The 26,900-nt window shown below is 40.1% G+C and overlaps 9 protein-coding genes across 9 annotated transcripts in view; 4 read left to right on the forward strand and 5 right to left on the reverse strand.

Moving 5' to 3' along the window:
- CBG22982 overlaps positions 1-4,426 on the forward strand; it is a gene marked incomplete at both ends in the record, with an annotated part of 4,836 nt that extends 410 nt beyond the window's left edge. The window contains 6 exons of the mRNA XM_002643019.1: positions 444-547; positions 1,040-1,241; positions 1,288-1,378; positions 1,426-1,661; positions 2,638-3,393; positions 4,317-4,426. Coding sequence (XP_002643065.1) covers positions 444-547; positions 1,040-1,241; positions 1,288-1,378; positions 1,426-1,661; positions 2,638-3,393; positions 4,317-4,426 — 1,499 coding nt within the window. The remainder of the gene's footprint in view (positions 1-443; positions 548-1,039; positions 1,242-1,287; positions 1,379-1,425; positions 1,662-2,637; positions 3,394-4,316) is intronic.
- Positions 4,427-4,611: 185 nt separating this feature from the next.
- CBG22981 lies at positions 4,612-6,695 on the reverse strand (the record flags this gene model as incomplete). Its single annotated transcript, XM_045244632.1, has 3 exons — positions 4,612-4,746; positions 5,778-5,939; positions 6,429-6,695. 3 exons carry the CDS (start codon positions 6,693-6,695, stop codon positions 4,612-4,614), a joined length of 564 nt encoding a protein of 187 aa, XP_045097710.1.
- A 275-nt stretch (positions 6,696-6,970) lies between these two features.
- On the reverse strand, positions 6,971-10,404 carry CBG22980 (the record flags this gene model as incomplete). Its single annotated transcript, XM_045244633.1, has 5 exons — positions 6,971-7,099; positions 8,199-8,422; positions 8,589-8,727; positions 8,949-9,404; positions 10,225-10,404. The coding sequence occupies 5 exons, from the start codon at positions 10,402-10,404 to the stop codon at positions 6,971-6,973; spliced, it is 1,128 nt and encodes a 375-aa protein (XP_045097711.1).
- A 264-nt stretch (positions 10,405-10,668) lies between these two features.
- Positions 10,669-12,935, reverse strand: CBG22979 (the record flags this gene model as incomplete). The annotated part of the gene is made up of 4 exons (XM_002643016.1): positions 10,669-10,771; positions 11,815-11,960; positions 12,140-12,290; positions 12,793-12,935. The coding sequence occupies 4 exons, from the start codon at positions 12,933-12,935 to the stop codon at positions 10,669-10,671; spliced, it is 543 nt and encodes a 180-aa protein (XP_002643062.1).
- A 201-nt stretch (positions 12,936-13,136) lies between these two features.
- Positions 13,137-17,022, reverse strand: CBG22978 (the record flags this gene model as incomplete). The annotated part of the gene is made up of 3 exons (XM_002643015.1): positions 13,137-13,437; positions 16,153-16,288; positions 16,962-17,022. The coding sequence occupies 3 exons, from the start codon at positions 17,020-17,022 to the stop codon at positions 13,137-13,139; spliced, it is 498 nt and encodes a 165-aa protein (XP_002643061.1).
- Positions 17,023-18,091: 1,069 nt separating this feature from the next.
- On the forward strand, positions 18,092-19,680 carry CBG22977 (the record flags this gene model as incomplete). Its single annotated transcript, XM_002643014.1, has 3 exons — positions 18,092-18,183; positions 18,860-19,315; positions 19,425-19,680. 3 exons carry the CDS (start codon positions 18,092-18,094, stop codon positions 19,678-19,680), a joined length of 804 nt encoding a protein of 267 aa, XP_002643060.1.
- An 846-nt stretch (positions 19,681-20,526) lies between these two features.
- On the forward strand, positions 20,527-21,528 carry CBG26098 (the record flags this gene model as incomplete). The annotated part of the gene is made up of 1 exon (XM_045244634.1): positions 20,527-21,528. The coding sequence occupies one exon, from the start codon at positions 20,527-20,529 to the stop codon at positions 21,526-21,528; it is 1,002 nt and encodes a 333-aa protein (XP_045100570.1).
- Positions 21,529-21,918: 390 nt separating this feature from the next.
- Positions 21,919-26,900, reverse strand: part of Cbr-dcr-1 — a gene marked incomplete at both ends in the record, with an annotated part of 15,795 nt that continues 10,813 nt past the window's right edge. Inside the window, 9 exons of the mRNA XM_045244635.1 lie at positions 21,919-21,979; positions 22,135-22,514; positions 22,898-22,993; positions 23,039-23,285; positions 23,939-24,105; positions 24,223-24,369; positions 24,419-24,605; positions 24,907-25,817; positions 25,847-26,648. Coding sequence (XP_045097712.1) covers positions 21,919-21,979; positions 22,135-22,514; positions 22,898-22,993; positions 23,039-23,285; positions 23,939-24,105; positions 24,223-24,369; positions 24,419-24,605; positions 24,907-25,817; positions 25,847-26,648 — 2,998 coding nt within the window. The remainder of the gene's footprint in view (positions 21,980-22,134; positions 22,515-22,897; positions 22,994-23,038; positions 23,286-23,938; positions 24,106-24,222; positions 24,370-24,418; positions 24,606-24,906; positions 25,818-25,846; positions 26,649-26,900) is intronic.
- CBG22975 overlaps positions 26,739-26,900 on the forward strand; it is a gene marked incomplete at both ends in the record, with an annotated part of 731 nt that continues 569 nt past the window's right edge. The window contains one exon of the mRNA XM_045244636.1: positions 26,739-26,778. Coding sequence (XP_045097713.1) covers positions 26,739-26,778 — 40 coding nt within the window. The remainder of the gene's footprint in view (positions 26,779-26,900) is intronic.

Raw genomic sequence — 26,900 nt, forward strand, 5'->3', positions numbered from 1 at the left:
TTTCAGAACTGTAACGTTATAGAACTCATTTTGAGCTAACGAATCTCAGTGAACCTTAGCTAGCTCAAAAGGAGTTGACCGCGCAGCTAGCTAATTTCGGAGAGAACTTAGTCGAATTTTGTATCGTTTTATAGCTCTTCTATAGTTCTATTTCACTCTCCCCCACCAAAAGAAAATATTGAGTTTCAAAAAAAAAAATGAAGCACTCGGTTTGTTTAGTGTATGCTGAAATTTTCAAACAAATCTGAAAATTTTAAAGTAGTTTTGTAGGTTCCCCATTTTTTGGTATTTTGTAGCTTCCTTCTGAAAACTGATATCAAAAACTTCTCCTCGTCATTTAATTATTTGTCTCCGGCAACACATTTTTCAACTGATAACATTTTTTTTCATATATAATTTATCAAAAAATCAAACTAAACATTTTCTGAAATAATTAATTTCAGCATGTCTGCTCAGCGAGGTGCTCTCGGCTCCAGCCGCGGAGAAGCGCATCCGTCGTAACATGATTCGCGGACGACCACGTGGCGGTATGAAGAAGACACCACCGGTAGGTACAGTAATCCTCAAGGGCAATTGTAGAGCTTCAAAATGATACCAAACTCAACTATGTTCTTCATCGATTTTAGAAAATTTTTGGTTACCATACCATGCTCACTAATAAACGCCTACCTTAACTTTGAGCTCAAATATCTCGGCTCCTGTAGAAGATATCAAAATTTTGTCAACTGATAAATTGCTCAGCAGTACATGACCTATATTTTATCAGTTGACAAGACATTAATAACTCTTACAGGAGCAGAGATAATTGAGCTCAAAGTGCACTTGCACTTTGATTGTTTTGGTGGGCTTCTATCAGTGGAAGTACGGTATCCTCATTTCGTGGTGGGACCCAAAATTCTGGTTTTGAGATAAATGTATAAATACTTCAATTTTTGTATCCCTACCAGTGGTAGACATCCGATGCTAACCTAAGCTCAGAAACGTTCAAAAGTTCTTGAAGACTATTCCTCCCTGTCCATCTGTACCTCCCCATTTCCAGATGTCCTCCGTCGAACATCTCATCAACAAGGACACCGTCGTCTCCTCGACCTTCACCCAAACCCTCGACCACTTCGATTCCTCCAACACGAAGACGTTCCAACAGAGATATTACCATAACAACCAATGGTACAAGGACGGTGGACCAGCATTCTTGATGCTCGGAGGAGAGGGACCGGAATCCAGCTACTGGGTTTCTTATCGTGAGTTTTTGTTGTGTTGGATCCAAAACAGTCATCAAGGTTTCAGCTGGACTCGAGATCACCAACTTGGCCGCTAAGCAAGGAGCCTGGGTGTTCGATATTGAGCACAGATTCTATGGAGAGACCAAGCCAACTAGGTAAGGAGCCTTCCGATCTTCTAGAATGTTCAAAAACCCATTTCCAGCGACATGTCCGTCCCCAACCTCAAATACCTTTCATCTGCTCAAGCCATCGAAGACGCCGCCACCTTCATCAAGGCAATGACTCTCAAGTATCCACAACTCAAGAACGCCAAATGGGTGACATTCGGAGGATCGTACTCCGGAGCCTTGGCTGCCTGGACCCGCGCCAAGCATCCAGAACTTGTCTACGCCGCCGTTGGATCCAGTGGACCAGTTCAGGCTGAGGTTGACTTCAAGGGTGAGCTATCTTTAACTGACGCTTACCCTAAACCCTTTGATCAGACCGTCCACTTTCAGCCAATTTATCTCGCTTCCTGTAAGAGGTATTAAAAACCGATCAACTGATAAAATGGTTATTATATTATCAGAAACATTTTGTCAGTTGACAACTTTTTGATATCATTTACAGGAAGCGAGATAAACAGGCTCAAAGCTTACAGTCATTTAGCGCCGCCGCTCATGCTTCTCTGGCCTTGAGCCCTTAACTTTAAACCTATTTATCTCAGTTCCTGTGAAAGGTATCAAAAAGCGGTCAACTAACAAAATGTTCCTGATAATATGATCAACGTTTTATCAGTTGACCACTTTTTGATATCTCTTACAGAAACCGAGATAAATGAGCTCAAAGTTGTCAGGTTGCGCGCTCCAGCCGGCGGGCACAGAGAAGCTTGGATCTAAATCACTGTTAATTTCGAGCTCAATTATCTCGGTTCCTGTACAAAATATCAAAAAGTGGTCAACTGATAAATTGTTCATCATATTATTAGGAACATTAACCCTTTTTTGATATCTTTCACAGGAACCGAGATAAGTGGACTTTAATTAGGAGGCATTGAATAAGAGTGACTACGGTACACTGGAGTTCCGGATTCTAATCCTAGGCTTCTGAGCTTAGGATCCTAAAATTTCTTAGGCCTAGAATTCTGGATTTCAGATCCTAGCCAGCATGAAACTCTAGTATCTTGACTTTCTAGATCTTGGGGGATTTCGGATCTTGAAGAGTTTCAAACATTTGAAATCCTGGGAATCCTGGAATTCCGGGACCTGGAACTCTAAAGCCTAGGATTTCAAAGCTTGAAGATGTTCAAGAATCCTGGATCCTAGATCTTGAAAATCTTGAGAGGCCACTTCGGAAATTAGTAACAGCAGAATTTTCTAGATCCTCTACTACCGCATACTTCAAAGTTTGCTTTGTAAATCGTTGCAAATTCCAGAGTACCTCGAAGTGGTTCAAAACTCGATCACCCGCAACTCCACCGCCTGCGCCGCTAGCGTCACCGCCGGATTCAACCTGGTTGCTCAGCTTTTGCAAACCACCGATGGTCGTAAGCAATTGAAGACTGCCTTCCACACCTGCCAAGACATCCAACTCGACGACAAGAACCTCAAGTACTTCTGGGAGACCGTCTACTCGCCATACATGGAAATCGTTCAGTACTCTGGCGACGCCGCTGGAGCTTTTGCCACCCAACTCACAATCTCCAACGCCATCTGCAAGTACCATCTGAATGCCAAGACTGACACCTTGACCAAGATGAAACAAGTCAACGACTACTTCAACCTGGTTCAGGAGTACTATGGATGCAATGATATCAACTACCAAGCATTCATCGACTTCATGGCTGACACTAGCTTCGGTTACGCTCAATCCGACCGCGCCTGGGTCTGGCAGACATGCACCGAATTCGGATACTATCAATCCACGTCATCAGCCACCGCTGGTCCATGGTTCGGTGGAAATGCCAATCTTCCTGCTCAATATTATATTGACGAGTGTACTGCCATCTATGGAGGAGCTTATAACAGTCAGGAGGTGCAGACAGCTGTGGACTACACTAATCAGTATTACGGTGGAAGAGATGGTCTGACGACGTCTCGTATCTTGTTGCCAAATGGAGATATCGATCCATGGCATGCACTTGGAAAGTTGACAAGCTCCACGGCTGATATTGTGCCAGTTGTTATCAATGGTTAGTGATTTTTTGGGGGTTAATTAGGTCAATTTAGGATAATTAAACCAATATTGATGGACATCGCCGAAGAAACGCGATTTCGAAAAAAATCAGTAATTGCGCTCTAACGAAATTGAAGTTTGTCAGCGGCACCAAAGCGATGATTAGCGTCCGGCGGTGGCCGGCCGCGCATGCAGACACGCAACGCGTCCGAAAATCTTCGTTTTGGCGCCAAATAAACCGTTATTAGCAATTTTAAGACAATTGTAATAGTTTCAAAGCAAATTAACCGATTTTAGTCGCATTAGGCCATTTTCAGTTAATTCTAGCAATTTAATTCCAAAAATTTGAAAAAAAAAACACTTAGAAATCGCGCTCTAACGAAATTGAAGCTTGCGATTAGCGACCGCGCGCGCAGACACGCAACGCGTTTAAAAATCTACGTTTTGGCGCGCCAAATAGACTGTTTTCAGCCGTTTTTGAGCCAATTTTCGGGCATTTTAGAGCGAATTAACCGATTTTACTTAATTTTTGGTCATTTTTCATGATTTTCAAGCCATTTTAAATCAATTTTCGCGCATTTTAATGATTTTAAAGTTGATTTTAGTTTGAGCAATTTAATCAGAAAGTTTGAATAAAAATCAGAAAACGCGCTCTAACGAGCTCGAAGTTTTTAGTTTTGCGACCGCGCACGCACACACGCGACGCGTCTGAAAAACCTCGTTTCGGCGCAAAATAGACCATTTTCAGCCGTTTTTGAGCTCATTTTCGGGCATTTTTAAGCAAATTAACCGATTTAAGTCATATTTCATGATTTTAGAATCATTTTAGATCAATTTTGGGTCATTTTTAACGATTTTCAAGCCATTTTTAGTCAAGTTTGGGTCGTCGGCGCATTTTTAACGATTTTTAGTCCATTTTCATGCTGTTCTCATTTCCAGGAACCGCCCATTGTGCCGATATGTACGGTGCCTCTTCCCATGACAGCATCTACCTGACCAACGCTCGTCAGAAGATTTCCGACGTTTTGGATGGATGGCTTCATGCTTAGACTTCTTGTTTTTATCGTTTTTTTTAATTGAAAGAATCCTAATAAATTAATTTTTTAAATCCTAAAAAATCTGAAATTAGGGCTCAAAATTTCGAAATTTCATGAAAATTAGTGTTTCTAAGCACATTTATAGTCTAAAATTAACAAAAAAAAGTGGGAAAAATCAACAAGAAATCACAAAAAAGTCAATTTGTAAATCGTTTCGGCGGCAGGAGAATGCGATTTTTGAGCTCATCGATTTGCTCCAAGATTCGATCGTCGCCCGACCAGACCGCCTCCAAATCGTACTTTTCTCGACAGTCTTCGCTCATTACGTGGATCTGGAAATGAGAAATTTATAGGAATTTTGAAATTTTCAGATCTTTTAAGATGATTTTCAGGCAAAATTTTTAGTTGATTTTCAGCGTTTTTCGACCATTCTCAGTCAATTTTCCGAATTTTTGGCTCCTCGAAAAATTAGTCGGCTTTCAGCTTTTCTGGACCATTTTCAGACAATTTTCAGCCATTTTTAGACAATTTTTAAGAGTTTTTAGAATTTTCAGCCTTTTTGTGCTAATTTTCAGACAAATTTTTCCAAATTTTTAGCCAATTTTTTTCAAATTTTCAGTCCATTTTTTTCGAATTTCAACCGAATTTTTAAATTTTTTCAGTCGATTTTCAGCGTTTAAAAATCGATTTTCAACTAATTTTCAGGCGATTTACAGAGAATTTCAGGAAAATTTTTCTCGAATTCTCAGCCTAATTTCAGTCGATTTTCAACCATTTTCAGGACATTTTTTTGGAATTTTCAGCCAATTTATAGTCGATTTTTCGCCTGATTTTTAGTCAATTTTCGGACGATTTTTGCCTTTTTTTAAACGAATTTTCAGCGATTTTTTCAGAATTTTCAGACAAATTTTTCTGGAATTTCCAGTCATTTTTCTCGAATTTTTAGTCAATTTTTTTAATTTTCAGCCAATTTTTTTATTTTCGAATTTTCAGTCATTTTTAGCGAATCTAACGTTTTCTGGACCATTTTCAGTCGATTTTCAGACATTTTTATTTGGAATTTCCAGCTAATTTTCAGCCATTTTTTCTCGAATTCCAAACCAAATTTTTCGAATTTTTTAGCTGATTTTCAGCCTCATTTTGATCATTTTCAGCCGTTTTCGAATTTTCAGCGTCTTTAATTTTGTGGGGCTGATTTTCAGTCGATTTTTACAAAAATTTTCTGGAAATTTTTTCGATTTTTTCGGCAACTTTCATCAAAATTTCAGCCAATTTTTTCGAATTTTCCGTGAATTTCCAACTAATTTTTTTGGTGAATTTCAGTCAAAAATTTCCAAAATTTCCAACCAAAAAAGTTGCTCACCTGAACCCCCTCAATCTCACTGACATACCATCCTTTGCTTCGTTTCGTATTGCTTTTCACATTCGACGATCCGTACGATTGCTCATTTTCCATTTTCAGAATTTCCCGCAAATTTTCAGAAATCGCCGCCGCTTGTCGCGAATTGAACACCGAGCAGACGATCTGGAGGAGAGGAAAACGATGGTGGTGGCCTGTTAGTTGGATTTTTCTAGGCCATGTTCGGTGGCCTAGAAATTCTAAATTTGGATTTCTAGGCCACAAACTGAAAACTTTTCAACTAATTGAAAATTTCAAAAAAACTGGAAATGGCCTAGTTTTTTGGATTTCTAGGCCAAACAAAGGCAATTTTGATTTTTACGGCAATTGAAGGGCTGAGAAAATGTAGGATATTTTGAAATTTTCAAAGTGGCCTAGTTTTCTCAAAATTTGGATTTCTAGGCCACCACTCTCCCTGATGGCCTAGGAATCCTAAATTTTGGATTTCTAGGCCACGAACCGAAAATTTTCTTTTTCAACCATTTGAAAGCTATAAAATGGTCAGATTTCGAAACTTCAAAATGGTCTAGTGTCCGCAAAATTTGGATTTCTAGGCCATCATTTTTTGCTGGCCTAGAAACCTCTGAATTGGGATTTCTAGGCCACCAAACCTACCCTATGACTATACGGTGTCATTTCCTTATCATCTGATTTGACAACGAACACATCTCTGGCCTTCTGCTCGCCGAGTGCTCCAACAATCGTCTCCACAAAATCCACGTCATCTGATTCGGGTCTTCTGAATCTCTTCGTGACGTCTTCTTTTGGGGGCGGAGCTTCTTTTGGGATACCGTAATCCTCAAAATACTCCTCTTCGATGAATGTGGATAGACATCGACGTGGGAATTTGGGGAAAGAATTTCTAAAAATTCCAGAAAGCATTTTCTGAAAATTTCGGGTTATCTGAAAATACTGAAAAAGGGGCGGAGCTAAAAAATAATGAATTTTCGTTGGTTTCGACACATATTTCTATGGGAAAATTGGGATTTTTCAACAATTTTGTATTAAAATTCAGAATAAAAAATGATTGGGAAAAAATGAGATTGTTTGCGAGGGATAACAACAAAAAGAAATTCCAGAGAGAATTCCAGAAATTTCAGCAACAAAAATGAAGAAAAACAGAAAAAATCAACAAAAATGGAATTCAAAAGAGGGTATTATTCATTGGATCCAGTGTACTTGGTGTCTCGGGACTTCTTCTTGCGAACACGACGCTTCTCGATTTGCGCCGAGATCTGAGCAGCGGCTTCCGATTCGTCGGCAATTGGGATTTGAGTGTCGAATTCCTGGAAAAAAAAAGGAAACTTGGGTTTTTTGAATAATTCAAACTTAGCGATTTTTAATGGCCTAGAAACCCGAAACCCCGATTTTCTAGGCCACAAACTGAAGTCTTAATGTTCAACCATTTGAAACCTTTAAAATAAATTTAATAAAATTGTAAAATTTCGAAAATTCTAAAAGGCCTAGTTTCTAAAAAATCTGGATTTCTCGGCCATTATTTTTTTGCTGGCCTAGAAATCCATCATTTCGTGTTTTAGGCTACCGATGGCAATTTCCATAATGGTCATTTTTTTCCATTTTTCAAGCAATTTGAGAACTTAGAAATTGTAGAATCGCACGAAACCAAAATGACCTAGTTTTCTAGACCACCATTTTCCGATGGCAAAATCGTTTGGTTTCTATAAAAACTGGGTTTCTAGGCTATCATTTTTCGCTGGCCTAGAAACCTTGAATTTGGAATTCTAGGCCATCAAGTGAAAACTCGTTCAAGAGCCGTTTGAGAGCTATAAAGAGAGCTATAAAGTTAAAGATTTCAAAAGTTCAAAATAGCCTTGTTTTTTTTTCCAAAATTGGATTTCTAGGCCAAAGTTCTTTTTGCTGGCCTAGAAACCCAGAAATCGGTTTTCTAGGCCACCACTTTTTTGGCTGACCTAGAAACCCTGAAAACTGATTTTCTAGGCCACCAATCAAAATGGTCTTTTCCCGTCTATCTCTGTCACCTATGAACTGTAGAATTAAGAAAATTCAACATGGCCAAGTTTCTATAAAATCTAAATTTCTGGCCCATACTTTTTTCGCTGACCTAGAAACCTTGAGTTTGGATTTCTAGGCCACCGATGGCCATTTCCGTTTTAGAGGCAATATAAGGGGTTGGAAACTATAGGATTTAGAAATTTCAGAATAGCCTAGGTTTCTAGAAATTTGGGTTTCTCAACCAAATTTGCAGGAAACCCCCCAAAAACCGATTTTCTAGGCCACCAATCAGAATTTTTCATTTTTAACAATTAAACAAATTTAGAGACATATTCTTTTTTGGTTTTCTGAAGTTCCTCATTGTCATGGCCTAGTTTCAGGACTTCTAGGCCACGAAGAGCTTCCTCTTACCTTTCCAACCAAATCGACAGTTTTCTCAGCGAGAATCTCGCTAACTTTCGCCTGCTTCACGTTCGACGCCTTCACAGCCAACTGCTTCTCGATGTAGGCGTTCTGTCCCTTACGGTGCTCACGACGCATCACATTTGGCGAGATGTAGTTCGGGTTGTCGTAGAGAACGGCTCCTTCGAACGAGCCGGCGAACAAACGGACCATTTCCAGAACGAAACGGGGTCCTGGAAAGGGAACATTGAGTTTCTGGGGATTTCGGGACCATGTTTACTATTAAAATTGGTTTTTTTGGAGCTAAATCAGTCAGTTTTTTATTATTTCCAACAGATTTTTCCGGGATTTTCGGCCCATTTTTTACTAAAATGAGCAGTTTTCAGCGTCTCTACTCACCAACTTCCTGCAACTGCAGACTCTCATCGACGATCTGGAAGTTGCGGAACCAGATTTTGTCGCCCTCGCCGACGGAGAAGTTGAAGACGTGATCGACGAACGGTTGACTGCGTGGATGGTGGTGTGGCGTGCCGAGAGTCTGAAAATCCAATTTTAGGCGATTTAGGTAATTTAAACCATTTTTCTGGTCTAATCTCGGCCTAGATGCCCCAATAGAAGAATTTTGGGGTCGTTTTGGGCTATTTTAAGCTTTATTTCAGTCAGATTAAACGCTTTTTTCTCAACTTTCAGCCTAGATGGGACCAATTTAAGTATTTCGGGCTCATTTTCAGCTTCGTCGATTTTTTAGACCATTCTCACCTGCATAAGCACTGCCTTGATCAACTTCAACTGCGGTTTCTTATCAAAAGCATCGTCAAACGAGAGAATCGGTCGGGACGCCTTCAAACAGTTTCCAGACATCTTCAACTCCTTCATCGTATGCACATTGTGCACCAAGAACTTGATCGATGGACCCTTCTCGACATTCGACATCCACAAATACGTATCTTTTCGTTTCCGACTCTCGAAATACATCACTTTCGTGCAATTCTTCATTTCAGCGATCTCATTCAGGGCCTTTAGGGACTTTTGTTGATCCAGTTTCGAGTCTCCTTTGGCATGTGGAAGGAGATCTTTGATGTCTTTCATTAGGAATCGAGTACGGACGTCGGCACCACGGGAGCATAGGACTAGGACGCGTTCGCGATTCGTCCACAGCTCAGCGCGACGACCGGTCACTTCTGATTGTTCCGTGGTTGGGTGAGTGTCGTCGTCCTGGAAAAGAAGTGGAATTTTTAGATTTTTTTCGCTGGCCTAGGAATCTGAAAACTAATTTTCTAGGCCATCAATCAAATTAGGCTTCTGAAAGCTAACTAAGACAGTTTAAGAGCTCATGAATTTTCAGATTTTGCAAATTCAAAATGGCCTAGTTTGTTTATAAATTATTTTTTTACACCATTTTTTTTTCGCTGGCCTAGAAACCTGAAAACAAATTTTCTAGGCCACCATCAAAATTGTATTTTTCAGGCGGTCTTAGAGCTCGCGTCAAATAGCCTAGTTTCTATGGAAACTGGATTTCTCGGCCACCATTTGTTTGCTGGCCTACGAATCCTAAAATTGAATTTCTAGGCCACCAACCAAAACTTTATTTTTCAACTATTCGAAAGCTACAAAATTGTAACCTTTTTGAAAATTCAGAATGGCCGAGTTTCTCCAATAACTGGATTCCTAGCCCATCATTTTTCGCTGGTTTAGAAATCCTAAAATCGGATTTCTAGGTCATTTGACCACCTGAAAACTGTCGTATTCTGGAAATTCAAAACGACCAAATTTTCTTAAAATGTGGGATTTTTAGGCCATTCTTCTTGCTGGCCTAGAAACCTGAACACCAATTTTCTAGGCCACCATTCAAAACTTTTTTTAAAAGATCCTTTTAGATCTCATAACTTTTCGGATTTTGCGAACTCTAAATGGCCTAGTTTCTATGAAAATTAGATTTCTAGGCCATTATTTTTTTACCATTTTCCGGCTGGCCTAGAAATCTGAAAACCGATTTTCTAGACTACTACCAATCGAAAGCTTCTATTTTCAGGACATTTTGGTGGATTTTCAGCAATTTTAAGTTTACAAATCCTAGATTTTCAGATTCTCTTACCGACTCATCCGACGAATCATCACTGGAATCCTTGGCACCAGCCGCCTCCCACTCCATTTTTTCCTGAGCCGTCTCCTGCTCCTCCTGTTGAACCTTCTTGATCTTTGAGAACTTTCCCATGACTTTTTCTGCAAATTCTAGGGTATTTTAAGACAAAAAAGCAGCAAAAATAGGTATAAAACTGGCGAAAAGCAACCAGAGAATAGTTTTTTTTTTAAAATGGAAGAATGTTTTCCCGGAAATTTTTTTTCTCATAATTATGTCAGAAAAGAATAAATTAATAATAAATTAGACAGAGACTTTGGAGTGGTGGAAAAAAAAAGCAAAAAACCCATAGAAATTCTGAATTTCAAATAGAAAAGATGGAGCTGAAAGAACGGGAATTTAGGATCGTCTCGTGGTGGTGTAGGTGGTTGGGAATGGAACGACGAGCTGATTTGTCGACTGGACGAGACGGAGGTAGCCAGCGTTTGGAATCACGTTGTATCTGGAAGAAATGGAAGATTTAGAACCAATTTCAGTGGGAAAATTAGGGATTTTAGAGCCAATTTTTTCGGTTTTCGGGACGATTTTCAAGCTATTTTGACTCATTTTCCATCGATTTTCAACTAATTTTCAGGCTTATTTGAGTCGTTTATAGAATTTTAGAGCGATTTTTGGATCATTCTTTACCAAATTAAGCTCATTTTGGAGCCAGTTTCAAAGAAAAAAGTGTGAAAATTGAAATTCCAGCAATTTGGAGATAGAAAATTGACTTTTGGAGATTCTTTTAGGCGATTTTCAGAAGACATCTCAGCTACTTTAGCTCATTTTAACCAATTTTGAACTAATTTTTCAAGCAAATTTGGGTCGTATATAGAATTTTAGAGCGATTTTTGGCTCATTTTCCACCAATGTGAGAGCATTTTGGAGCCAAAGTCCCTAGAAAATGTTTGAAAATTAGATTTCCAGCGTTTGGTAATAGAAAATTAGGGTTTTTCGAGCTAAAACGTCGTTTTAGCCGATTTTAAAGCTATTTTGGCTCATTTTGACCGATTTTAAAATTTTTTTTCCAGCCTCATTTGGACAATTTTTAGGATTTTAAAGCGATTTTTAGCTCATTTTCTGCCAATTTCAAACCATTTTGAAGGCAAAGTCCCTAGAAAAAGACTGAAAATTGGATTTCCAGCGATTTTTGAGACAGTAAATTGAAATTTTCGAGCTCCTAAATCAATTTTTAACCATTTTTTTTAGCTATTTCGGCCGATTTTTCATTAATTTTTAACTATTTTAATGCGATTTTTAGCTGATTTTCTACTAATTAAAGAGCATTTTGGAACCAATTTCTCTTTAAAAAGTTTGAAAATTGGATTTCCAGCGATTTTTGAGACAGCAAATTAAAATTTTCGAGCTTCTAAATTGATTTTTAACCAATTTTCAACTATTTTTCCAGCCTTATCGGATCATTTTTTTATCGATTTTGAGCGGAATTTCAAGCTATTCTGGCTCATTTTCTACCGATTTTCAGCTAATATTCGAGCTTATTCTCACCTCAAAACGAACGTCACATTGTCGTGCTTCAACAAGTGCGCTCCGTCGTCCAAGAAGTAGTACTTGGTTTTAACACCAATCTCATCCATCACAACGCGTTCGGCACGCTCGACGATACGATCCCAGATTACCACTTGGTTCACGGCCTGGAAATGGAATTTTTGGGATAAAACTATGATTTTTAAGCTCAATTTGGCCTGAAATCCTGTTTCTCGACAGATTTCTGAGCTCAATTTGGCGGAATCTAGACAATTTCCGAGTCAAAAATCTCATTTTTTTGCTAATTTCTGACCAAATTTTCAATAAATTAAAGCAAATTTCTCACATTCTCAGCAGACTTGTACTCGGCGACCAAATAGACGAACAGCTGCTTGACATTCCAGTTGAACAGACGCGAGAAGTCGACTTTCAGGTTGAAGGCGAGCGTCGCCAAATCCGCTTGCTTATCGTCCGTAGCGTAGTCTCGCACGTTTCTTCTGTAACTTTTTTGGGTCAAAAAATCGTTATTTTCAGTAAAAAATAGTCGATTTTTAGAGTTTTTGAGCCAGAAAATTGCCATTTTCAGTGAAAAAAAAAAGTTAATTTTCAGGTTTTCAGAGTCGAAAATCGTCATTTTCGGTGGAAATTGGGTCACCTCTAGACAGATTTTTAGCCGAAAAATCGTAATTTTCAGTGGAAAATAGTCTATTCTGATGTTTTTTGAGCCAGAAAATCGTTGTTTTCACTAGAAATGGGCCCATTTCGAGGTTTTTTTTGAGTCAACATCTGTCATTTTCAGTAGAAAAGAGTTCATTTTTAGGTTTTTTGGGCCAGAAAATCGTAATTTTCAGTAGAAAAGAGTTCATTTTTAGGTTTTTTGGGCCAGAAAATTGTAATTTTCAGTTGGAAAGAGCTTATTCTAAAGGTTTTTGAGCCAGAAAATCGTTATTTTCGGTATTTCTTCGCGAGAATAACCAAAAATCGTTCTATGTGACTCACATCTTGATATCATTGACTTCGAGATGATTTGAAACGGTGTAGTCCAGGAAAACGGTCGACAAGAAGCACGCGGCGGTGACGGCGGCCATCACCCAGAGAGTGAACGCGAGAAGCGAATTGGCACGCGATAGCAGGTTGTGCATGTCTGAAAATGGCTGAAATATGTGAAAATAGCTGAAAATAGAGCTTAAAACGATAAAAAATGGTTCAAAACCATGAAAATTTCAATAAAAAATTATTTAAAAAGGCGAAAAATCTTCATTTATATCGTAGAAAAAATAAGTCTAAAAATGAAACAGGGAGACTTCTAAATCGAGATTTGGGCTTTCCAACTGTTCCAGACTCTAATGGGCGGTTTCGACGCTGGAGAGGAGATATGGAGCCGGATACTCCTCTGGTTTTCTCCAATTCAAAGCGATCGGATCGTCGGAACGAACGACGTCGTAGTAGCCACGATAGTACGGCTTCTCGCTTTCCGTCAAATACTTTTTCATTTTGTAGCCGCCGATGAGGAGGGTGGCGGTGCCGAACGTCGCGTAGAAGATTGTCTGTTCCGGATACTTTTTGAGCATTCGGTGTGGAAGAGTGCTCCAGTAGGCCCACAGACGGGCGCTACGCGATACGTGGTACTTGACGCTCATCACCCTGAAAATTGGGGAAAATTTGAGATAACTAGGTGAAAAATAGCAAAAAACAGAACATTTCGAATTATTGAGGAAAATGCATTTTTCTCAGTTTCTGCACAAATTTCATTGAAAACTATACATTTTTAGAAAAAATTGGCCATTTTCAACTATAAATCGAAGAAAATCGGTCGAAAGTAGCAAAAATCAACGAAATTCCAGCTCCACGTCTCCAAATATTTTTTCAGCGATTTTCAGTCAAATTTCTTTGCTTTTTTGACCAGAATTAATGTCAGCAAATTTCTGACGCTTTTCTTCTCAATTTTCAGCTAAAAATCCGCTTAGAAACCGTCAATTTCGCTAAGAAGACGTCACAAAAAAAACAAAAAATAAATGCGGCGAAAAACGAATAATGCGTCAGCGCGCGCGATTCGGGTCAGCAGGCAAAGGGGTTTTGGGGTTGGCGCACTTCTAGTTTTCGGTGGGAAGTTTGAATTTGGGGTTTTTGACACTGAAAATGATTAAAAGACAAATTTATTAAACTCTCTCATAAATCGTTGAAAATTCTCGATTATTATTCTTGTAAAAAGTGACAAAAAGAAGATAATTTTTGACAGAATACATAGTTTTTTCTTGGTTTTCCACTGTAGCCATCTCGCGATTTTCGAAAATAATTGTCTCTCCAGTTTTAAAAATTTGGATTTTCTGCTGAAATAGTTCTTTATCAACTGCGAATCTCTTGATATGAATTTCTTTGAAAATTTGAACTTTTGAAATTTCCAGATTTTCATATTTTCCAGCTCCATTACTAGTCACAGGCTTCCAGGCGCCGAAAATCGATAATTCTGGAATTTCTGCTTTTCTCTGCACTCTCTCATAGATTCTCGTGCATTCGATAGTCTCTCGTTGGTGTCCGATTTTCGAGAAAATGCCATTTAAAATGTGTATTTTCCGTTTTTGATAAATTTCGTCTCGTAGCTTTTAGTTTTCCTAGAATCTTGGAAATACTCAATTTTTGTAGTTTTCAAAGTGTCATTTTCGATGGTTCTATAGATTTTGATCCTTGGCAAAATCCTCTTTTCTTCTAGAAAGCTCTGCGATTCTTCGAAAACTTGATTTCCAATTTTTCGAGATTCCTGGATCTTTTTATTGGAAATTTTAAAGCTGACATTTGAGTGTTGGAATAGAATCTTCTGGAATTTTCCGGATGATTTTTGAGTTTCCAGAAATTTCGAAACGTTCGTTGTGGAGATTATTTCCCATTCTCCATTGATTTCATTGAGAATGGATTGGGCGTTCGGTGGAGCGCAGATGACCATTCTGAAAATTTTGAATTAGAATTTTTTAGAATTTCAGGTATATTAAAATTTCAGACGTTTTCTACAAGAATAAGTATATTTTTATTAATTTGTTGATTTTCAAAACAAACATGTCAAAAAGGCTTCAAAAAACTGAAAATTTTGTAACTATCAACTTTAAGCTCAATTATCTCAGTTCATGTCAGAGATATCAAAAAATGGTCAACTGATAAAATATTTATCAGATTATCACAAATATTTTATCAGTTGACAAAATTTTGATATCTTTCAAAGGAACCGAGATAATTGAACTCAAAGTGAACGGGTTGGGTGGGTTGCTATTAACGGAAATACGGTATATTTTTAGGCGATTAAATAGGTCAAATTATTTTTTAATTAGAAAATAAAGAAAATCGATAATTTCGAAACAAAAAACAACCAAATACCCCATAAATTGAATAAAACTGTCAATGTTTTCAAGATCCACAGTTCTAATAGACTTTTCCAAAAATCAATAAGACCCTTCACACCTGGACACACCGGTGAATCGTTTAAGATTTTTGGGAAAATTGATTTTTTATTGATTTTCAGAAAAAAAACACACAAAAACGTTTAAAATGTTAGGACTGTCTACTTTGAGCCCCTATATCTCGATTCATGAAAGAGATATCAAAAAGTGGTCAACTAACAAAATGTTTATCACATAATCACTGACATTTTATCAGTTGACTACTTTTTGATATCTCTCACGAGAACTCAGGCATAGGGGCTCAAATTTGACTTAGAGCCGTCGCTCAAGCCGCCGGGCCGGCAACTCTACATAGTGTTTAACTTTGAGCCAATTTATCTCCGTTCCTGTAAGAGATATAAAAAGATCGTTGACTAATAAAATGTTTATCATAATATCCCTAATATTTTATCAGTTTACCACTTTTTGATATCTTTCACAGGAACTGAGATAAATACGCTCAAAGTTGACAGCTTTGTAGAGCCCCAGGCAGCGGTGACCACCCGCAAACATAGCTTTTAACTTTGAGCTCATATATCTCGGTTACTGGGAAAGATACAAAAAAGTTGTCAATTGATAAAATGTTTATCATAATATCAGCAACATTTTAACAGTTAAACATTTTTTGATGGCTCTCACAGGAAATGAGATAAATGAGCTTAAAGTTGACAGGGATGTACAGCCGAAGTCGATTCAAAGTCGATTCCCAAACTGATTTCTCTCTAATGACACATAAACAAATGGTTCGTTTAAAAAATGAACAGAAGAAGAAAAAATGATATCCAGTGTTTTGTAATTCATCCACAGCTTTGGCATTTTTCCATTCACTCGAATTCGCTTTTCGAAATTATTGGGTCTTAACTTCATTGCCGTAATTAGGGTAAATCGGTCCAATGGTCCATTCCCATCAGCCAGCACAAACATGAAATACCTGGGTTTCGGTGTGAAAGTTTTGATAAAAATTAGAAGAGCCGATTTGTTGGAAATTACGAAAACTGGAGATTTCGGATGGGTCAGAAGCTGGTGGACATGCTCGCCGAGTTGCTTGGAGAGGGAAATGATGGATTCTGGAATAATTCTTAGATTTGGAATTCCAGGAAAATTCAGCACTCACCAAAATTTGTTTCAATCAGGCTTTCAACTTCATTTTCAATGTCTTTGGTTCCAAAATTTTTGCTTAATTCCACACATTTCTTATTCAACATTTTCAGCCAAGAGCCTGAGTCTAAAAATTGACTGGAATTTTCCAAAAAATCAAAACTGGATCCATGTTTTATCACTGCATGGAATAGGCCTAAATTTGATTTGAAGCACCAATTTTTGAATCGCAAGTTCTCAAATTGACAGTAATCTGACAAAATTGGATGAGCCAGATTTTTTTGGTTTTCTGAAAATAATTTTTTACAAAATTTCTTTGAAATCTGAAATTCAAGCCCACCATTATCTAAATAACGGTTCCAGCATTTTCTAGTGGTGTTTTCGATTAATTGATCTACAGTAGGTTTAAGATGAGCAATGGATTTCAAATCTTCTGATCCCGGGCATCCTTCCGGGACCATTTCTATGGCACCCGCCATTTTGATAGCTTTGGACCCATGTTGATGGGTCTCTTATCAGTCCCATTTCGGCTTGGGACTGATTTTGGGCTTTGCACTTTTTCAACAACAAAAATAGCATTAATTTTAAGGTCGTGGGGCCTGCAATATCCTTCATCCAGGTGGAATTTAGCTCTAAACTTACCGTATTCCTTATATAAAATCACATTTTCGAGACTTTGAGAATAGAAAAGAGACGCAGACATTCAGACAGTCAGCAAACATGACATAAAGATGCCAAAAATTGGCAAATTTGAAGTCTGCAGAATATTCAGAAGCTCATTTTTTTCAGCACAAAGTTTAACATAGAAATTTTTAAAGAAAAGAAAAAAATGTTGATATCCCACCTGTTTTATAATAGGTTGTGTAGTATTACGAAATTTTGAACAACATTTTGGAATTTTTAGAAAAAAGTCTGATTTATGTAGGTATAATTATCCTAACCGAATCTTAAAGCTGATTAAAAAAAACTAAATTTCAAAAATATTGAACAAGAATTGAATGAGATACGGTAGTATTTGTAAATAGGTGGTTATCAATCTTTTATCCATCTTAGCTCGGTTTCTATAAAAGGTATCAAAAAGTAGTCAACTGATAAAATATTTATCATATTATCAGAAACATTTTGTTAGTTGACAACTTTTTGATATCTCTCACAGGAACTGAGATATATAAGCTCAAAGTTGGTATGTGGCGTGTGGTGGCCGCCTCAAGCCGGCGGACCGGCGGCTGCTCTCTAGCCGGAGGCGGCTCTGAATGACTGTCAACTTCAATCTCTTATACCTCGCTTCATATGAGAGATATCAAAAAGTGAAACTGATAAAATGTTTATCATAATGTGATAAATATTTTGTTAATAGGCACTTTCTTGATATCTTGTATAGCAACCGAGATAAATTTCCTCAAAGTTGATAGTTAGAGATAAAGGAGGGAGGTCTAGTGGTTACGGTACGTAAAATCTTCTATGAAGTCATTATCTCAAATCATCATCTGTGCAAAATTACATCCTCAAAAAAGTTCCCGCGAATTTTGGACGACTACAATCGACTACAACCGCATAGCTCGGACGGTATCTTTTACCATGTCTCCAAAAAGCCGCTAATCGTACCTCATGTCAGAAGCCTATAATTGGCAGATTATCTAGGCCACCATCTGCAATAAATTATCATCAAAGGAAACACCTTAGTGTGGCCACGAGCCGTCTGGCAGACATCTGCCTCCATAGAGGACGCCGCCTTTTTCAATTGCACCTTCTCATTCTTCTATTCTGTCGTCATGGAAGGCGGTGGTGTCGATCGCTTTCCGCTCCTTCGTCTACCAGAAAATGTGAAAATGTTGACTGTCAAACACATGGATCTCCTTGATGCGTAAGTTTTTTCTTAAGACAAAAAATTGAGTGGTTGATATTGCTGAAAATAAGCTTCGAATGGCTTAGAACAGCTTAGAAATCGCCGAAGGAGGTTATCAACTTGAAGCCAATTTATCTCAGTTCCTATGCTAGATATTAAACAGTTTTTAATTGATAAAATACTGGTGGTATTATGATAAAAATTTTGTTAGTTTACCACTTTTTGATATCTTCTACAGTAGCCGAGATAAATGCGCTCAAAGTTGACAGCCATTTGAAGACGCCGCTCAAGCCTCTCTGTGCCACCTGCCCGACGGCTTGAGCGGCGACCAAAACTTGAAGCTCATGTACCTCCGTTTCTGTGAAAGATACCAAAAAGTGTTCAATTGATAAAACGTTTATCATAACACAAGCAATATTTCGTTAGTAGACCTTTTTTGGTATCTTCTACAGTAACCGAGATAAATGAGCTTAAAGTTGGCAGTCATTTAGAGTAGCCGCGCACCCTCAAGCCCAGCGGCTAAACGCCAACTTTGTATCTATGTATCTCGGTTTCTGTGAAAGATATCAGAAAGTGGTCAATTAACGAAATGTCACTGATACTATGATAAACATTTTATCAGTTGAACACTTTTTGATATCTCTCCTAGGAACTTAGATAAATTAGCTCCAAATACAGTATACTCTTTTTTCAGATTTCAATTCTCATTTTTGTCAAAACGAACCCTGCACCTATTCCAACAACGGATATGGAAAACAACCAGTTTGATAGTTCAAGTCTCCACATCGATATCATTAATGGGACAGTGTTGGGATGGCACAGCCTCGTTCATATATCAAATCAAATTCCGAGAATACGACGACAGAAAACATTTTCTGGATTCCAAAAACCTTAATCCCACCTGCCAAGTAACTGGTTACCATGCGTTGCTGGATGTTCGTCCATATTTCCAAATCAGACGACACGGATATGGGTTTCAGGACTATCTCAATCACTTTCTAATCCTTTCCGAAACCCCGAAAATCGAGAGATTGGTTTTTAAGGAAGAAGTACAAAATCTTGAAAGGTTCCGGAGCATAATGCCTACAATTCGTGAACTGGAAGTCTGCGATCAGTTCCCTGATAACTCGATTCAAGACCTTTTGAGACTGTTTGTTCCAGAAATTCTACAAATTCATAGAGAATATGCCAACATTGAAAACCACCTTGTGAATAATCTTGACAATATATTTGAATCGATTTTTAAAACTTTGGATCAGAGGAGCCAACCGGAGACTTGAGCATTTGGAACTTCGGATCATGAATTCCCCAAAACTGGAGAAGGGGCGCATTTGGAAGGGAATCAAGTATGATGGTGTGCCCGAGGACGTTCGAAGAGAGTTTCAATATGCATTGAATATGCGGACGACAACTTATGGCGGATTTGATATCAAAAGGAAGGATGGGACATTGGCGGTTATTCGTACTGATGAACATACACGCTTTGAAATGTTTGTAATTACTAAGAATAGTTAGCAAGATTTTCATTACTGTAAGATTTATATTATTTTGTCATGTTTCTCTCATTTTACTATCCCCCGTCTCTTTCCTTATTCCCATCTTATAAGCCTTTTTTAATCACATTTCTCAAATCATCAGCTTTGATCTTTCATGTGAGAGCTATCAAAAAGTGAATTAACAAAATGTTTATCATAACATCAGAAACATTTTATCAGTTGAAGACTTTTTGATATCTTCTACAGTAACCAAGATGTATACATAGGATCAAAGTTGGCAGCTGCGTGTGGTTGCTGCCGGAGGGCGCCGAGACGCACGCTTTGCATAGCTGTCAAACTTGAGCTCATTTATCTCGCTTACTGTAGAAGATATCAAAAAGTGGTGAACTTATAAAATGCAAAGCATCATATGGAGAGAATTTTGTCAGTTGAATAGTTTTTGATATCTTTGACAGAAGCTGAGATAAATTGGCTCAAACATGTTTTACGGTATAATCAACCTCAACGACTCTTGGTTTGGCTTCTCAGCCTTGATAGTTCCAATTTGAAGAATTTCCATCAATTCGGAATACATTGCATTCAATTCGAGAAAAATCCTTTGTATTCATTTTTCAAATTAATTTCAAAGGATCTTGCCTCCTTTTCTGGGCCACCAGATCTCTTAAAATCGCTATGTACAGGGTGGCTGAAAAGTATTGAGACACTTGTTATGATGGCTCTTGGCACCGTGCCAAGTCATATTTTCGAAAAGTTTCGTATTATTTCGAAAATAGGGAGCGTATATAAGCCGACATTAAAGCCATTTCCCATCACTTTATCTCTGGACCAAATTATGCGAGCTTCTCCTCATCGCCAAACCATTGCTATGCTGTTCAACGACGGCATCTCCACCGGTGACATCGCTCGAAGACTTCTTCTTCCGAGAGCAACTGTCTATCGAGTTGTGCAACAATTGAAAGATCGAGGACATGTGTTGGAGCTTAAGAAAAGCGGAAGACCTCGTACTGTCAACACTCGCCGGACTCGTGGCATCATCAAGAAGAGAATCACACGAAATGATGCGGTCAGCATGAACCAAATGGCTTCATCGCTCGGAATCTCAAGACAATCGGTTCAATCCATTGTGAAAAAGGACTTGGGTCTGAACAGTTATCGGCTCCTTCGTGGCCAATACCTCACAGAACAGTCCAAGAAGAATCGGCTCGAAAAAGCGAAAAAGTTGCTCGACGCACTCAAGGTGCGCCGCCTCTCTGAAATCATTTGGACTGATGAGAAAATTTTTACGGTTGAGCCGCTTCCGAACCGACAGAATGCTCGGCAATTGTTGTCAAAGGACGAAGCAAAGTCCCCAAAACGTCGTCTGGCCTACAAGAGACTTTTTCCAAAGTCAGTGATGGTGTGGGCTGGATTGACGTCGGAAGGTAAAGTCCCATTGGTTTTCATTGATAGAAATGTGAAAATCAACTCGGATGTGTACCAAAAGTTGGTGTTGATGGATGTTTTACGTCCGTGGGTCACTAGCCACTTTGGCCAGCAACCCTTCATTCTTCAACAAGATTGGGCCCCGTCCCATGGCTCGAAATCCACGAAAGCTGTTCTCGACGCTCATTTCCCTGGCTACTGGGGCAAGGACATGTGGCCCGCTTCCTCGCCCGATCTGAATCCACTCGACTTTTCCGTTTGGGGATATTTGGAGGAAAAGGTGATGGCTCGATCGCACCCAAATGTGGATTCACTGAAGGCCGCTTTGCTCAAAGCATGGGATGATCTTGACGATGACTACCTCCGGCGCACAGTCGCTTCTGTTCCAGCTCGTTTGAAGGCGTGCATCAAGGCCGAAGGCTCAAACTTCGAATATCTCCTCTGATATCTTTTCTATTACTATCATTTGTTGAAAAAATAAATCTGGTTCTTTTGTTGAAACTCCATTTTTGAAAATACAACAAAAAACAAGTGTCTCAATACTTTTCAGCCACCCTGTATGCTTCTAACTTCCAAAAACAGTTCAATTCACCATAACTTCATTCATCTAATTTTTCTGAATAAAACAATTATAAAACCGGGTCTAAACATAATTTCAAATAATAATAATCATAAGTCACAAAATTAATGATTACAATAGAGAGAAGAGATAGTCTATGATGAAAAAAAATCGATTGATATAAAGAGATATTCTGGAAGGCACATAAGATTATGAAGGAGATTCTCAGATTGGGATAATTAGGAGCTATTAACACAGAGGAGATAATTAAGATAATTAGGCCTGGGAAGTCGTGGTGAGGGCCAGTCGACGTTGTTCTTCCATTTGGTGGAGGTATCTGGAAAATGGATTTTAAGGATCGTAACTTCTTTCAGACTTAGTATTTTGAGACCAACTAAACTGGAAATGATAGAACTCGGATAGCACTACAAGAAGTTTTCTAATTAGAAAACTCCACCTTGTCTATGAACCAAGTTACATGCTTCAACTCACTTCAACGCTCTCTTCGCCGCCGTCGCCTTGGCTATCCGATAGTTCCGTCCCATGCCAGTGAACCTCATGTTGTTCCCAACGTCCACCGTAACCCGCACCTTTCCACTCTCCAGAATCCTCTCCATTTTACTGAATCTCGCCTTCGTTCCCTCCAGCTCCATGAGCTCTCGGATCGGCGATCGTGGCGGATTCGCACAGCACGTCTCGATGGTTCCTTTCATCAGATGATAGATAACTTGCCACGTGGTATCCAGATTTCGTCCTGAATCCAGGTAAATGGCTCCGGCGACTGATTCGAACACGTCTCCAAGAGCTTTGGGGACTTCGACGTCTTCTTCGTGGCCTTCGTCTATTTCTTCTTCAGTGGTCACCATGTACATCTGGAAATATAGTTTTATAGATAATGGGACTATTTTAAGGAGACCCATACCCCATACCCAATACCCCACACCTTATTGACCTATAGACCCATAGACCCATAGACCCATAGACCCATAGACCCATAGACCCATAGACCCATAGACCCATAGACTCATGGACCCATAGACCCATAGACTCATGGACCCATAGATCCATAAACCCATAGATCCAGGATCCCATAGATCCCATTTACCCATAGGCCCATATACCCAGATTCTATAGATCCAAGGACTCATAGACCCATAGATCCCATAAATGCCGTAGACCCATAGACCCATAGATTTCATAGATCCATAGATCCCATAGATCTAGGGACCCATAGATCCATAGATCGCATACCTACCTCCGTATTGAAATTCGTATCAAAACTACGATCACCACATAGCTTGACAAACTTCTCAATCATATGATGAAGTCCTGGACACATGGCAATGAAGTGCTGGAATTTTTTGACTGGAAATACTAGGGATTTGGCTTAAAATACCTTCTGAAACTCGAACTTCACAGCCAACGACGCGAAAATCGTGTTATTGACGAGTGCGGATCGGAGATCCGTCAACACGCCGGGACTATACTGACGGACGTCTTCGAACAAGTATCGAGTGATCATATAGTCTAGAACGGCGTCTCCAAGGAATTCGAGCCGCTGGTAGCATCCGGTGACACGATTGTTGATGTAGGAAGCGTGGGTGAAGGCCTGGACCAGGTAGGCACGATCCTTGAAGCGGTAGCTGGAAAATTAAGATATGGGCTATGGGTCAATGGGTCTATGGGGTCCATGGGGTCTTTGGAATCTATGCGGTCTATGGGGTCTATGGGGTATTGGGTATGGATTCCTGGATTCATGGGGTATCGGTCGCTTTGTTGATGGTATGGGGTATGGCTCTATGGTACTATGGTACTATGACACTATGGGGTCCATGGATCTATGGGATTCATGAGATCTATGGTTTTATGGATCCATGGATATAGAGATATATAGATCTATGGATCTATAGAATTATGGAGGTCTATGTGTCTAGGTATCTATGTGGTATGGATTCTATGGGTCTATGGGCCCATAAGATTTGTGGGACCTATGGGGTCAGTGGTGGTAGTTGGGATTTATGGTTTTCATGGTTATATGGTTCTATGGAACTATGGCATGATCGCACTATAGTTCTACGGTTCTATGGATCTATGGATTTAAGAATGCATAGATCCATGTTATGAGGTACATGGTATCGGGTATAGGGTACGGATCAATGGGTCCATAGATCTATGGATTTAAGGGTATATGGATCTATGGGATCTATGGGTCAATGTGATATATAGGATCTATGGTACTATGGACCCATGGATCTATGGGCCCATGGATCGATGAATTATGGGGTCCCCAACCTACCCAATTTTCTCCTCCAACTGCGCAAACTGGAATTGTTGCCATAAATTGTCAAGCGCCTTCGTCGACGCGTCCGGATTGATCGGTGTGTCGATGAAACGGAGCAGTGGCGGCTGAACGTCAGTCGCCTGATCCTTCTGGATCACTTTCAGTCCCATCCAGTTCATGACCTAGGAAAGGAGGGCAATTAAGAAAAGGAGGTTGAATTTGGGTTTAAAAAGTAGAAATCTGAAGGAATTGGATGGATTTGGGCAAAAAAATCTCGAATTTCAGCTCAAATCTCTCACCTTCAACGTCGGATTTGGGCCTAGTGTCAACAAGTGAACCCCAATCAACGCCTCCATAGCATCGGCAATCGCCTTATCGGAAATATTCTGTTGGGTCAGCAGGTTATACGGTAGTGGGGTGATGTCCTCGTTGAGAATTCGGGTTTGCTGAAATTGCTGGGGGCGGGGCTTAGTGGTCACGGTAGTTCTAGGATACCTTCTGAAACGTAATTGTCTCTATGCCATCGACCGTCTTCTTGGCCTCGTCTTGTCCTAGATCCCAGCCAGTCTTGTTTTCTGGCTTCTCCTCGATCGTCTGTCCACTCAAAATTCGCTCCATCTCCTTGTCCTTCTCCTCGGCGTCACTGGTGTTCGGTGCTTTGAAGTCGCAAGTTGGCACGTAGCTGGAAGATAAGAATTTGAGGTATAGCTAGCTTAAGACAAGCTTTATGGCTCTAGGGACTAGGGTCTACGAGTATGGGATCTAGGGTATAACTTATAAGGTATAAGGTATAAGGTATGAGGTATAACGTCCAGGGTCTGTGGGTCTATAGCCAGCTCTATAGTTCTCTAGCTCTAGCTCTACATGTCTAGCTTCATATCTATGTGGGTCTAGAGTCTAAGCCATAGACTGTCTATGGGTCTAGGGTATAACGTATAACGTTTAAGGTCTATGGATCTATGTCTAGCTCCATATGATCTTACCACGGTGGCAGCCACGAATCATGTGCATCAAACTTGTTGGCTACAATCAGCTGTGGGATGCCTAACTTCTTGCCGAGACGATACAAATTGCAGTTGGACACTTCCTTGCTCCGCGCCCACGACAATTTTCCCTCGTGTTGCTCTTGAAGCGTGTGGTAGAGATAGTCGGTGGTGGCGAACTTCAGGAACGAGTCTCCGATCGTTTCGAAGCGTTCCAGGGACATTCCGTCCGAAGCATTCGACGTCGTCAACGCGGTCAACAGCAGACACGGCGACACTCCCATCCCAACGTCTTCATCTGTATGCGACACTATCTCCTTCTCCCTCTCCTTCAACAATCTTCCATGCATCGTCTGACTCTCCTTCTCAAATGAGAATGGTCGAGGTGGAACATCCATCGCCGCCGTTGGAAGCACTTGACACGTAGACCGATCCGATGCGTCGGTTTTGACAGTGGTATCGTCTAGGTCCTGCTTCCTTTGAGCTCCTAGATTGAGCTCCTCAATCTCATCATCCATGGTACGGGGGAAATCGAGAGCCTCATCTTCTTCTTCCTCCACCGCATCCTTCTCCGCAAACTCATCCAAATCCACAGTCTCCTCAATTCTCCGTGGCTTCTCTCGCTCCTCAGACATCTCCATTGCTTCTAACCGCTCTTTTGCCTTCTCCAGAAGTTCCTCCTGAATCTTTTTCAGCTTCTTCTCCTCTTCAGTCAATGCGGATTCTGGTAGTGGAGCTGCTGCTGGTGCTGGCGTCTCTGTCATCGGAGCCAACGACGCTCCAGGAGCTCCTGGCGGTCCGACCGGATCGAATACTCGGCCAACGTCGGCCATGAGGGCTTGCATGTTGAGACCGCCAGTGGTGCCGCCAATTATTTGCTGGAATTTCATATTTTGAGAATTTACAGAATTCTAAATTTTGAGAGTTTTATATGACTTACGAAAGGCAGCTCATTGTCGTCTGGACCGCCTGAACCTGGCCCATCATCATCTCCCCAACCAGTTGGCACAATCTCCACAACGTCTTCCCATTGTGGATTGCTCAGTCCTTTATTGTTCGCAGCGGTTAGACGAGCCGTGTAGTCGTGCATCACAAATGGAAGATCATCATCCTCATCAGACATCTCACCGTCGTGGAGGCCTTGCGTCAATCCAATCGTCTCCTGATCCTCCTCGGCTCTCATCGTACTCGTCATATCCACTCCAATCTTCACAGCCTCCTCTGGATCCCACACCCCAATCGTAAAGGCAAACTCTTCTTCCTTATCCTCCACCTTCTTCTTCCCCTTCTTCTCCTCCGGCCCCTTCTCATTCTCCTCCAACGCCTTCTGATTCAAATCCCTCAGTTGTTGTATCCGCTTCACAATTATCGATTGCTTCTCCTCGTAGGCCGTCGGATAGGCCAACGAACTCCATTCTAGCGAATTCTGAAGTCGTGACGTCTGAATCCCAAATGCCTTCTGGAGGATGATTTCTCGCAGCTCGTCGGATAGCAAAAGTTGATTCAATCGATAAAAGATACTCGGAAGCGCTGAGATCACATTCCAAAGAGTCGCGGATATCGGATGGACATCCATTAGCTCAGGAACGAGAATCTGTCGTTGAGAAGAGTGATGTCCTCCAGATGCTTGGGATTCTCGCGATTCAGATGGTGTTACTGGGTTGGAGGTCGTTGAAGAGGCACTGTTCGATCGGGCACGGCGGGGTTGCGGTTGCGAACGTGGAAGTAGGAGGTTCAGGCGGCTGGAAATAAGTTATACAGTAGCAAGGGGCGGGGCTCAATATTTTCGGACAACTGGATAGGCTACGGTAGATCTTGACGAGCGCTACAAAATGCAACCAATCAGGAAGCTGTATCTCGTCTATGAACAAAGTTATAAACCAAAAATCGATTGAGCTATGCGATGATAGGTTTATATGGCTTGTGTCATTCCCAGTTGAAAATTTTAAATTTTGATAATTGATTGATGAATTTGAACTTTGGACGTTGAGAGC

The sequence above is a fragment of the Caenorhabditis briggsae genome, assembly GCF_000004555.2.
Source record: "Caenorhabditis briggsae complete genome, chrIII, whole genome shotgun sequence".
Lineage (NCBI taxonomy): Eukaryota > Metazoa > Nematoda > Chromadorea > Rhabditida > Rhabditidae > Caenorhabditis > Caenorhabditis briggsae.